Source organism: Phoca vitulina, unplaced genomic scaffold (assembly GCF_004348235.1).
Source record: "Phoca vitulina isolate PV1807 unplaced genomic scaffold, GSC_HSeal_1.0 scaffold40, whole genome shotgun sequence".
In the NCBI taxonomy this organism is placed as follows: Eukaryota; Metazoa; Chordata; class Mammalia; order Carnivora; family Phocidae; genus Phoca; species Phoca vitulina.
Window position 1 is genome coordinate 14,492,421 of NW_022589743.1, and position 13,328 is coordinate 14,505,748.

General features: G+C 36.3%; 1 protein-coding gene across 2 annotated transcripts in view; it reads left to right on the forward strand.

Moving 5' to 3' along the window:
• USP32 (ubiquitin specific peptidase 32) overlaps positions 1-13,328 on the forward strand; it is a 213,328-nt gene that overhangs the window by 133,152 nt on the left and 66,848 nt on the right. For both annotated transcript variants that reach the window (XM_032429128.1, XM_032429129.1), the window contains exons 7-10: positions 1,642-1,749; positions 3,769-3,884; positions 4,469-4,531; positions 8,440-8,523. In XM_032429128.1, the coding sequence (XP_032285019.1) occupies positions 1,642-1,749; positions 3,769-3,884; positions 4,469-4,531; positions 8,440-8,523 (371 nt within the window). The remainder of the gene's footprint in view (positions 1-1,641; positions 1,750-3,768; positions 3,885-4,468; positions 4,532-8,439; positions 8,524-13,328) is intronic.

Here is a 13,328-nt window from a genome sequence, read left to right on the forward strand (position 1 = left end):
GAAGCCATCTCTTATTTCTAATGAATATATCTTAACTCTAAAAGACCATAATATTATAAGTTTGCAAGTTTCTTAAAAATAGTATAGAGGAAAAAAACTAAAAGGGGAATTAAGATTGTAGTGTTGAGCTTCCTATTCTACCTATGTGTAACCTTGCATCAAGGTTAGCTCCCTGCACCTGAATATCCTCAAATATAAAACGAGTTTGACCAAGTTAGTCACTGTATTCCAGGGAAGTATCTCAGCCACTGGTGCAGGGATTAGGGTGGTGGTCACTGCCTGGGTAGAGCTCCAGGTCTCCACACATAACCCCACCTCTTCCTCACCTCAAGCGCCTCCACTTTTTTTCTTCTACATAAGAAGGTTCCACTGCTGTATCTACCCCACCCCACCCCTACCCCCGCACCAAAAAAAGATTTAAGAAACTATTGGACTGGACCATCTCTGAGGTCCTTTCTAGCTCTAAACTTTTCATTGCTATAACTTTTTTTTATTTAATTAGGAATACAGAGAGTAATTATGGGTGATATCATAAAAATCATATTTAGAATCTGAATATTTGGGTTGTCTTTTTGATTCTGACCTTTTTTTTTTTTTTTTAAATGATTTTATTTATTTATTTGACAGAGAGAGACACAGCGAGAGAGGGAACACAAGCAGGGGGAGTGGGAGAGGGAGAAGCAGGCTCCCCGCGGAGCAGGGAGCCCGATGCGGGGCTCGATCCCAGGACCCTGGGATTATGACCTGAGCCGAAGGCAGACGCTTAACTACTGAGCCACCCAGGCGCCCCAGATTCTGACCTTTTTTAACTTTTCTTTACTTTTGGCCAATCATTTAACCCCTCCTGAGCTTTAGTTTTCTACTATTTAAGGAATTACATTCTTAAAATGTACAGTCTGTGTTCATCACATTCCTGGGGTACTTCAGAAGTACTTATTGGAGGAGCCAGAGCAGATGGGGCTCTGGGCTTTTCCACTTACTTCAGCAGTGCAATTGGGATTTTACCTTTTTAGAATTGAATATTGAGAAATCATTTTATTTGAAAACAAAATTATTCCATTTGTATTTTACAAAAAGTTTAAAAACCACAGGATTATAAATTCTCTTTCTGATTTTAAATATTTATTTATAAAACATGAACTATGACAAAGAAGACTGCAGTACAGAGAATATCTTTTGTTTGTAATATGGTATGTTATTTTTCTTTGCTTAATGAAAGCTTTATGGGAGCTTACATAACATCATGTTATATCTTTGAGTATACATCAGCTTTTCTCCTTCATTTTTCCTTTTTCTTCGTAATCTTTCTAAGTAGGGATAATTGTAATTTCTGATTTTTTTTCAGTTTTTAATTTTTTACATACTATTGTCATCTTTAGCTGTTACAACTGATAGAAGATAGAGACAAACAGGCAAATATAACTGAACACTAAATGACTGTAATGTATTTTCTGCAAGGATCTTAAGTTTTAGTTATACCAGGAGAAAAATGCTTCCTGAGACAGTGGGAACTACTGATAAACTTTTTTTTTTTTTTAATTTGGCCAGTTTATGGGTGTCATGCTCCTTTCATAGACGTGATATTATTAACATTAGGAGGCTTGTTGGCTGTGATTTATGGTGTCTTTTCCTATTTCACAGGTTTGTTCAATGCTTTTGATGAAAATCGTGACAATCATATAGATTTTAAGGAGATATCTTGTGGGTTATCAGCCTGTTGCAGGGGACCCCTGGCTGAAAGACAAAAATGTAAGTGTGTTAAACATTTAATTTAAACAATTAAAAATTTGCAAACTGTATATACAGAGAAAAAATTAGCATTCATCCATGTAAAATCATCTGTGTATTAAGGCTTGAATTTTTATCATGTTGTCAGGTTGGCAAATACCAGTCTCACGTTGAGGTTTTACTGAAGTCAGTCTAAGGATTCAATCTTCTTTTTTTTTTTACTGTGGAGTAGTTTGGGATCTTTGTGATTAATAATGGAATTGATTTTCCTGATGAATTTGCAGTTCATGATAAGTGAACTACATCAGTCACAATATATTTGACAGTGTTAAGCATTTAGAAAACATTTTCTGGTAGTCCATAGAGAATTTTGTGTCTTGCATAATTTAAAGTACAACTCATTTTCTGTCACTTGTATACATTAATATTTTATTAGTAAGATGAAATCTATGATCAAAACACAACTTTATTAAATACTAAAATGGTCTTTTTAACCTAGCTAAAATGTTGTTATAGCATAATTTACAAGCATAAATACATTATGTTATTAAATCTTAACCATATTTGAGAAAATGCAACAGTTTACATTTAATTGGAACCTAATTCTATTGTATTTATTAGGGTCATCATTTCTGTGTCTTTCTAAAATACAGCTTCACAAATGTCACTTATTTTGGGTGTGCTATTTGATATTTTGATCTTCTTTAGTAATATATACTATGATGCACTCAATTGATTTAGTAGCATAATTATTATGGTGGTATATTGAAATAGATAATTATTTAATCTTAAAATTCAGGATTCTTCCCTGATGATATGCCATTACTACAGTCTGGCTTTATGGTAGATTATATGTTCCCATTAAAGTTCTAATTTTAAATAAGGAGGCTGAAATCTTTGCTTCTCACGTGAGGTTAATTATCACCTTATATTTGTTTTTAATTTCCTTTTCGCTGATGGACTAACAGAAGTTAGCAAACTGTCGTGATTTGTTTGGAGTTAATTAGGAAAGTGCTGATATTTCTTTTCTTTTTTTTTTGAAGATTTTATTTATTTATTTGGGAGAGTGTATGTGCAGGAGTTAGGGGAGGGGTAGAGGGAGAGGGAGAAGCAGACTTCTTGCTGAGTAGAGAAGCAGACTTCTTGCTGAGCAGACTTCTTGCTGAGCAGGGCTCAATCCCAGGACCCTGAGATCACGACCTGAGCCAAAGTCAGACACCTAAACCGATTGAGCCACGCAGGCGCCCCACTGCTGATATTTCTAATTCTTAGCATGTTGTATATAACTTCATTGAGGAGTTGAAATTGTTCTTTGGCAAAAAATTGAGTGTGCATTAATTACATTAGAGAGGCAGAGTGGAAGCAGACCATCTTTATAACACTTTGTTACTGATTTTTTTTTCTTTTTTAAATTCGAGAGAGAGAGAGCGATTTTGAGAGTGAGCAGGGGTGGGGAGGGCCAGCAAGAGAGGGAGAGAAAGAATCTCAAGCAGACTCCCCACTGAGCATGGAGCCCAACGTGGGGCTTGATATCATGACCCTTAGTTCATGACCTGAGCCAAAACCAAGAGTCAGACGCTTAACCGACTAAGCCACCTGGGTGCTCCACCTTATTATTGATTCTTAATATAAATGGAATATTTTCAACATTATAAAAATCAATTCTGCAATGATCAGTTTTAAATATTAGAAATTAAAGGCTTGGATTACCTCCTCAAAACTATGAGGTATTGTAATATTTATTGTGGAGTAACTTAACCCTTTTTTATTAGTTTGCAAGGAATTTAGCTCTAGATTTGGGTAAAGGATAGGACTCTGTAACCCAGGTAGTGATTCAGAGAGAGATATATGAAGTATGCAGGAAGTCCTACTAGTGCAGAGGACTTTAATGACATATTATAGTCTGCTCCAGATGAGAACTTAATCCAGAATATACTTGCTTGAGAAACTAAGTGATTTTACTAGGGCAACTTCTAGTGAAAGGCATTGTACTTCAGAATAGAAAAGTAATTTCCATCCATAAGAGTTTCTTTTCTTTAGTTTGCTTCAAGGTGTTTGATGTTGACCGTGATGGAGTTCTCTCCAGGGTTGAACTGAGAGACATGGTGGTTGCACTTTTAGAGGTGTGGAAGGACAACCGCACGGATGATATCCCGGTAAGTTCTGATTTTATACATATTGTTGCATGTAAACTTCCAATAAGAAAATAGAGTGGAGGATTTAAAAAGAGAGGGAAAGAGAAAAGGATTTGTTATTACTTTGAGTTGCTGTGTTAGGCTACTACTCCACATATTCATAGCTGAAGGTACAAAATTGGGAAGAGAATGTGCCTTAGAAAATTTAATAAACTGAACTTACTGTGTAAAGTAAGAATGAAACTGCAGGAGAATTCTCTTAAGTTTTTCAAAGCAAATCTATTTATTAAGGTAATTTTTAAAAAGTACTTGACTGATAATTACTAGAGTGGAGGGATGTGGGAGGATGGGTTAAACAGGTGATGGGAATTAGGGAGGGTACTTGTGATGAGCAGTGGGTGATGTATGGAATTACTGAACCACTATATTGTATACCTGAAACCAATATAACACGTATAACACTGTAAAAATATAAAATAATATAAAATTTTTTTAATAAAAAATTCTTTAAATACTTGACCAAAATACAGTATATTTTAGCCATTGAATAATAAAAATGATAACTACTCTTTTCTAATTATTCCTTTGGATTTCTGTTTTTAAAGGAGTTACATACGGATCTATCTGACATTGTAGAAGGCATATTAAATGCACATGACACCACAAAGGTGAGTCTAGCTAGGACTAGAATGAATTATATTCTTTTCTAAAAATACCATGGTGGGGCGCCTGGGTGGCTCAGTCGTTAAGCATCTGCCTTCAGCTCAGGTCGTGATCCCGGGGTGCTGGGATCAAGCCCCGCATTGGGCTCCCTGCTCTGCAGGAAGCCTGCTTCTCCCTCTTCTACTCCCCCTGCTTGTGTTCCCTCTCTCACTGTGTCTCTCTCTGTCAAATAAATAAATAAAATCTTTAAAAATATATAAATAAATAAATAAAAATACCATGGTACTCTGAATTAGGATATATAGCTTATATACATATTTGAATCTCTCCTGCATCATCTCCACCAAGTGCTTATTTGGACCTACAGTTATAGTACCTCCAAGTTGTCTCTAAAGATAGCCCATTCCATCTTTTTTTTTTTTTTAAGATTTTATTTATTTATTTGAGAGAGAGAGAGAGTGTGTGCGTAAGAGAAAGAGTACAAGCAGGGGTGGGGGGAAGGGCAGTGGGGCTTGGTCCCAGGACCCTGAGATTATGACCTGAGCTGAAGGCAGATGCCTAACTGACTGAGCCACCAGGCGCCCAGCCCATTCCATCTTTAAACAACTCCATTAAGTGTTTATATATACATTTATATTTTATAAGCTAGGTATTTTATAAAAATTAAGTAGACATAGCCCTTGTCATCTGTGGTTTATAATATTTATTTTTCCCATTTTAATAAGTTATGGTAGGGCTAACCTTATATTGAGCAAAAGAAGTCACACAAAAAAGAATATTTACTGTATGTTTCCATATATATGAAACTCAAAAACAGAGGCAAAACTAACAAATGGTGCTAGGTATTAGAATAGTTATTTGGGGGATGGGTGGATTAATTGGGAAGGACCATAAGATATCTGGGATGATGGAAATGATTTTTTTTTTAAGATTTTGTTTATTTGAGAGAGAGTGTGCACAAGCAGGGGGAGGGGAAGGGGGATAAGCAAACTCCCTGCTGAGCAGGGAGCCCAACATGGGGAGCTCAACATCGGGAGCCCCATGTGGGGCTTGATCCCAGGACCCTGAGATCATGACCTGAGCTGAAGTCAGACGCTTAACCAACTGAGCCACCCAGGCGCTCTGATGGAAATGATTTTTTATCTCAATCTGGGTGATGCATACATTCCTGAATTATATTTTTCAATAGTATTGGTAAAATCTCCACTGAATTATTTAATGGCAACCAAATTAATCATGTAATACCAGGAATAAGCATATACTTTACAAAGAGTAAATTCTTGATTTTTTTTTTTTTAGACAACGTTTATTAGTAAGGATATTATTATAGACTTATTCCTATGGCTTATATTACTGTAATGTCTTTGTGACCCTGTGTGAAATTGAAAATAAAGCACATATGTGAGGCACATTTGAGTTATTTTGAGCCTTTCCATTCAAACATTGACATGTACCAAGTACCAGATTGGTTAGATATAGTCCATAGTAGTATTACAGAGGTTTAGAAAAAATAAGTGACATCAGTTTTTTTTTCTTTCTTCAGTCACAATTCCAGAAGGAATCATTATAGTCTTATTAACTGATGCTCAATAGAAACAAATAATAGAAGTGAGTTTTGCAGGGCTTGAGCTTGTTTGGCAATACGGCCTTCTCCCTCATTTACTTCTCTCTGCCAGAAAACTAAGGTATCCACTTCTCTTTGATATGCATAGAAACCTGGAAAAATTTCTGTTAGAAAATGCCTCATATAGAGGTACAATTTCTAATACCCTTTTTCTGAGCGGTAAATATGTAGGTATTATTACTGTCTATTTTATGTAAGATGTAATTTCTTCTGGCTCTACTGTGAACATTAACAAGAAGATAATTTAGGGACGCCTGGATGGCTAAATTGGTTGAGCGTCTACCTTCCTCTCAGGTCATGATCCTGGGGTCCTGGGATCGAGCCCCGCACTGGGCTTCCTGCTTGGCAGGGGAGTCTGTTTCTCTCTCTCCCTTCCCCCACTTGTGCCCTCTCTCTCTCACTCTCTCAAATAAATAAATAAAATCTTTTTTTTTTAAGATTTTATTTATTTGACAGAGAGAGATACAGCGAGAGAGGGAACACAAGCAGGGGGAGTGGGAGAGGGAAAAGCAGGCTTCCCGTGGAGCAGGGAGCCCAATGTGGGGCTCAATCCCAGGACCCTGGGATCATGACCTGAGCCGAAGGCAGACGCTTAACAACTGAGCCACCCAGGCACCCCAATAAATAAAATCTTTAAAAAAAGAAAAAAAACAAGAAGATAATAATGGTAACAGTTTAGAGTAAAACTTGGACCTTTCAGCCAAACCTATTAACCATTATCACTGGAGACAGATTATGTCAATATTACACTTTTTTGGGTACTCTTAGATTTAGTATTAACATACTAAGAAGAAGCTGTATTATGAAAACTAATAATTATAATCACAGTACTTTAAAATCTTTTTGGGGCGCCTGGGTGGCTCAGTTGGTTAGGCGACTGCCTTCGGCTCAGGTCATGATCCTGGAGTCCCGGGATCGAGTCCCGCATCGGGTTCCCTGCTCGGCAGGGAGTCTGCTTCTCCCTCTGACCCTCCTCCCTCTCATGCTCTCTGTCTCTCATTCTCTCTCTCGCAAATAAATAAAATCTTAAAAAAAAAAAAAAAAAAAAAAAATTGTTATATACCCTTTAAAAAAAAAAAAAAATAAAATAAAATAAAATCTTTTTGTATCATATATGGTTATCATATAGTAAAAAGAGAACATATCAATATCATTAATAAAAGCAAAAAACATTACTATTCATCTAGAATTGGACACATGCAGTAAAAAACATTTGGTTATAGTTCTGCTGAACAAGAAAAAAACATATTGCCTCTATATGCATATGTAATATTTTGTATATGTTGACACCACAAAAATGTTGCTTTACTCAACTTGTAATTTGTTAAATTGTTTTTTGGGGAAAATTAATATACTTATTTATTCATTTTTGATACATCAAAAATTTGTTATCAAGTTCCTTTAAATGTCTAATTAGTCTGATAATATTGTCAGATATTTCTAAGAGGGTCTTAGAAAATTGTTAGAATTGGGGCGCCTGTGTGGCTCAGTCGGTTGAGTGTCTGCCTTCCTCTCAAGTCATGATCCTGAGGTCCTGGAAGAGCCCCACATTGGGCTCCCTGCTCAGCAGGGAGCCTGCTTCTCCCTCTCCCGCTGCCCCTCCCCCTGCTCATGTTCTCTTGGGTCATGCTCTCTCTCTCAAATGAATAAATAAAATCTTTTTAACAAAGAAAGAAAAGAAAATTGTTAGAATAAAGTGCATAATCCTGAGTCTGCTTTTTGCTTTCACAATTTGTAAATATTCCACTTTCCCTGTTCAGAGCCTTTTGCAGTTTTCCATAGATAACCCTTGAAGCAGGAGATAATGTGAGTTATTTCCCAGATCTATTTGGAGGAGTGAAGATTGTTGACAATAAATTGTCCTTATTAACACTGACTGCTTTGACAGAGTTTTGTTACTTTTAAACTTATCCTAGCTAGTCTAAGTTTTCAGATGAACACACAGCATCTACTTTAAATTTTTGGTTTGCTTTCAGAAAAATTAGTGATACAAGTTTAATAAACCAGATTTTATTCAAATGCTATAAAAATGAGGACATTCTTGGGACGCCTAGGTGGCTAGTCAGTTGGGCATCTGCCTTCGGCTCAAGTCATGATCCCTGGAATTGAGCCCCATGTTGAGCCCCTTGTCGGGCTCCCTGCTCAGCGGGGAGTCTGCTCCATCTCCCTCTGCTCGTCCTCCCTGCTTATGCGCCCCCTTCTCTCTCAAATAAATTAAAAAAAAAAAAAATAGTCTTTAAAAAAGACATTCTTAACATGAAATCTTCTAAAATATTCTTTCTCTTTCAGATGGGCCATCTTACTCTAGAAGACTATCAGATCTGGAGTGTGAAAAATGTTCTTGCCAATGAATTTTTGAATCTGCTTTTCCAGGTATGTTTAAGGTAAATGACAGGTACAGAGAATAGTAGTTCTACACCTGTTTCATTGTGTAGTGGTTATTACAACTCAGCTACAAAACCACATATTATAAAAACTACATTATCCTGTATACACCTGAAAGATGGTAAGATAGAGTATGAGAGCCCTGAGGCATCTCAAAATCATGACATGAGAGATGAGAAAGTAGAATAGAGGTGATTATGTTTTATTTATCTTATCATGGTAGACCAGCATGTTAAATACATAGAGAATAATTTTAGATTGCAAAAGCCATCATAATTTCCTATTTTTCTTCACTGTTGTCTTTTTTAAAGGCCCTTCCTAACAAGTCAGGCAGTGTGAACAGAAAGATGGATCATAAGTAGGCAGCTGTAAAATTTTCAATGTACACAGTCTCTCCAGTTAGATTATCTTGGCTGCAAGGCTGTTTCTAAATGTTTTAAAAAATTCTTTAGAAGAACCAAGAAAGATTGAAGAAGGAGGAGAGAAAAAGTGCAAAGTGCCAGGAATGAACATTAAGTCATAAGGCTTGCCACATTTCAACTATTTTCCTCGTTAGAGTAGTTCTCTTGCTCCAGTTTAAAAAAGTAATTTATGATTTCCCATTTTTTATAATTCTTCATAAATATTTAAGTTGATTTAGTAGTGGTATTTTAGATTCTTATTTTATTTTCCTTCCCTTGTAAAAACACCCCTGTGAAGGTCAGTAAAGTTTGGTATTTTTATATCGATCATGCTCTTCCATTTAAAAAAAAAAAGAATAACTCGTCTGTGCATGGCTATGTTGGAATAAATGGAAATTGGTCTCTTCCTAATAGCTAATGACTAATGACTATGGATATAAAATATATACAGTCTAAAAAGCCTGTAATATCAATTTATATCAATCAGCTGCTCCACTATCAGTTATAATTTTCATCAGGATTTAAGTTGATGGCTTTATAAAATATAAACATGTACAAAAATTGTATAAATCACTATTCTAAACAGAAATGACTTGCTTGGTAATATCAAAATTGATCAACTATTTTTATCTCATTTAAAATAATATCCTCATTACTTTATCTCATAATTATATAAACATTTAGATCACTTAGGCTTATGTCTGTGTCATCTTGTAGCTCTCACATAGCATAGCGTTTTGATTTTTTTTGTATTGCCTTTTCTATTTTCTCATTTTTTTTTCTCATTCTTATCAAGGACTTGCAGTGGCACTATTTTTCTATGACTAATTTATAAATAAGCATATGCTTGAGATTTGCTTTTGTGTGTGTGTTTCTAACATACTATGAAGAGCTGAAAGATAGTTTCCATTGAATACCCGTCACCTACATTTTAACATTACATTTTACTACATTCACTTTATTTCATATACAATATGCTTTTAAGTAAGAGTCTGTTATGCTAAGTTGTTTTATTTTCTATGTGTCTTAAAATTGGTAGAGTTAGTTGGTAAGTCTAGCGATAAAAGCTTGAATTACGCTCTTATTTGCCAGGATCCCTCTTGACTGTTTTGGCTATTTAAGTGTAACATACATAAGTGTCAATAGAATTAGAAAACCATCCCTGTAGTAATATCTTTATTTTCAATCTTTTTTGTAAACTCAGTGCCCAATATTTTGCAGAGGAAGCATGCTAAACATAACCAGGGTCTTGTTTCTTGTGCATTTGTCAAAAAGTGTCAAGTTTTAAAAAGCGTAGTAGGCAGAAAAATGCACACCACCTCCAACACCAGTTATCCATGCCCTAATCCCTGGAACCTGTGCATATGTAATCTTACATGGCAAAAGGGACTTTGCAGCTGTATCAGCTTAAAGACTCTGAGATAGGGAGATTAGCCTAGCAGATGGGCCTATCTAATCACATGAGTCCTTAAAAGTAGAGCACCTTTTCCAGCTCTGGTCAGGAAGAGGGAGGGAGGTAAAGGAGGAGAGGGAGAGAAATGACTTGGAAGAAGGGTTAAAGATGCTGGCTTTGAGATAAAGGAAGGGGCTGTGAGCAAAGTAATGTGGATGAACTCTGGAAGCTGGAAAAGGCAAGGAAATGTATTCTTCTTTTATTCTTTTTTATTTTTTAAAGGTTATTTATTTATTTGACAGAAAGAGACAACAAGAGAGGGAACACAAGCAGGGGCAGTGGGAGAGGGAGAAGCAAGCTTCCTGGCCGAGCCGGGAGCCCAATACGGGGCTCGATCCCAGGACCCTGGGATCATGACCTGAACCGAAGGCAGCCGGTTAACAACTGAGCCCCCCAGGCACCCCTGTATTCTTTTTTTAACCTCCAGAAAGGAATGCAGCTCTGCTGACACCTTGATTTTTTTTTTTTTTAAGATTTTATTTATTTATTCATGAGAGACAGAGAGAGAGAGGCAGAGGGAGAACCAGGCTCCCTGCGCTTGATACAAGACTCAATCCCAGGACCCTGGGATCATGACCTGAGCCGAAGGCAGATGCTTAACCTACTGAGCCACCCAGGTGCCCCAACACCTTGGTTTTTAACCTAGCGAGGCCCATGTCTGAATTTTAACCTACAGAACTATAAGATAATAAATTTGTATTGTTTTAAGATGCTGAATTTGTGATAATTTATTACAGACGCAATAAAAAACCAGTGCAGAGAAGATAATCCACATTTATGGATTGTAAGGCTCAACATCTTAAAGGTGTCAGATCCCTTTAAATTGGTTTGTAGATTTGGTACGCTAGCAATCAAAATCCCAAAAAGTTTAATGTCATTGTTTTTGTGGAACTTAAGCTGATTCTAAGTACATAAAGAAGTGGAAAGGGCCAAAAATAGTCAGGATAATGTAAAGAACAGTGTTAGAGGACTGAAGTCACCGGATATTAGGACTTCCGATAAAACAACAGTATTAAGACAATATGATATTTGTGTGTGTGAAGGTAGACATAGACAAGTGAAACAATGCTGAGAGTTTTTAAACAGACCTACATGTATGTGATCACTTGATTTATAATCAAGAAGACATTGCATTGCAGATGGGAGGGGGTGATCTTGTCAATAAATGGTGTACTGGGTCAATTGGTATCTCTATGGGGAAAAATGCATCATTATTCCTACCTCGTGCCATAGATGAAAATTAATCCCAAGTAGGATTATAAGTCTTAAAAGTTTAAAAGGTAAAAATAAAGCATTTAGAAAATAATGTACAAGAATATTTTAATGGCTTTGAGGTGGAAAAGAGTTCTTTAAAAGGACACAGAAAGCATTAACCACCAAGGAAAAGTTTTTAAGTTGGACTTCAGTAAAATTAAGAGGTTTTTTATTTTTGTTTTTTAATTGGGAGATACCATTAAGAAAATGAAAAGATAAGCAATGCAGTGGGAGAAGTTGTTTGTGATACCTATATCCAACAAGATGGGTGTCTAGGGCATACAGAGCATAAAAATCAATGAGAAAAAGGTAAAACTTTAATATAAAAATGTGTAAAGAAAACTTGAAGAGATGCTTCACCAAAGAGAATATCCAAATAGTTAATGAATGTTATGAAAAGGGGCTCCTTAGTCATCATAGAAATACTATTAAAACCACATATGAAATAGTAGTAGACATGCCCCAGAATGATTAGTTTTTAAGTGATATGAAGTATTGATGAGGATAACAAGAACCTGGAACTCTCATACATTGCCAGTAGGAATATAAATTATTACAAATACTTTGGAAATTGGGGCACCTGGGTGGCTCAGTCACTTAAGTGTCTGCCTTCAGCTCAGGTCATGATCCCAGGGTCCTGGGATTGAGCCCCGTGTCGGGCTCCCTGCACAGTGGGGAGTGCCACTCCCCCTGCTTGTGTTCTCTCACTCTTCTCTGATAAATAAAGAAATAAAATCCTAAAAAAAATAAACAAACAAATAATTTGGAAATTGCTTGGCAGTATTTTCAAAAGTTGAATGTGCGCTTACCCCGTGACTCATAAAGTCTACCTCGTATGTAAACCCTACAGAAACGTGTATATCTGAGCACCAAAAGACATACAGGTAAGTTCTTATAACTTGTTATAGCCCAAAACAGAAAATGACCCAAATACTTATCAACAATAAATACATAAACAATAAGTAAATTGTAACATGTGCATAGAGTGGTATATTGTAACGCAATGAAAATAAGTATAATAGTGCCACACACAAAAACATGGATGAATCTTATATAATCTTGAGTTGAAAATACTAGACCAAAAAATTCAAAAGCAGGCAAAACCTATGGTGACAGAATTCAGGATCATGGATACATCAAAGGGGCTCAGTGATGTGTGGGAAGGAACCCATAGTGGGACGTTTGATGAGATAGCAGTGTTCTATTTCTTGACTCGTTAAAGGTTTCATAGATGTTACTTTGTGAAAAGTCATTGAACTGTACACTTAAGATTTGTTCACTTGTAAGCATGAATACTCTATTTCCATTTTCTGTAAGTTTGCTTAGAAAAACAGGTTTTGAGGCACCTGTGTGGCTCAGCCGGTTAAGCGTCCAACTCTTGATTTTGGCTCAGGTCAGATTAGGTAGTCAGATTAGGTAGTCAGATCAAGCCCTGCATCAGGCTCAGTGGGGAGTCTGCTTGAAGAATCTCTCCCTCTGATTCCCCCCAGCCCCCCCCAAATAAATAAATCTTTAAAAAAGAAAAATAGGTTTCAAAAGCTCAAGTATTTGTTAATATGAGAATGGATGAAACAAACAGTGGTATGTTCACAGAGGAATACTACTCAGCAGTAAAAATGAACTGCTGCTGCATAGAAGAGTCTCGAAAACCCAATTTGTGGATTTTGTTGTTATGTAAATGTTAC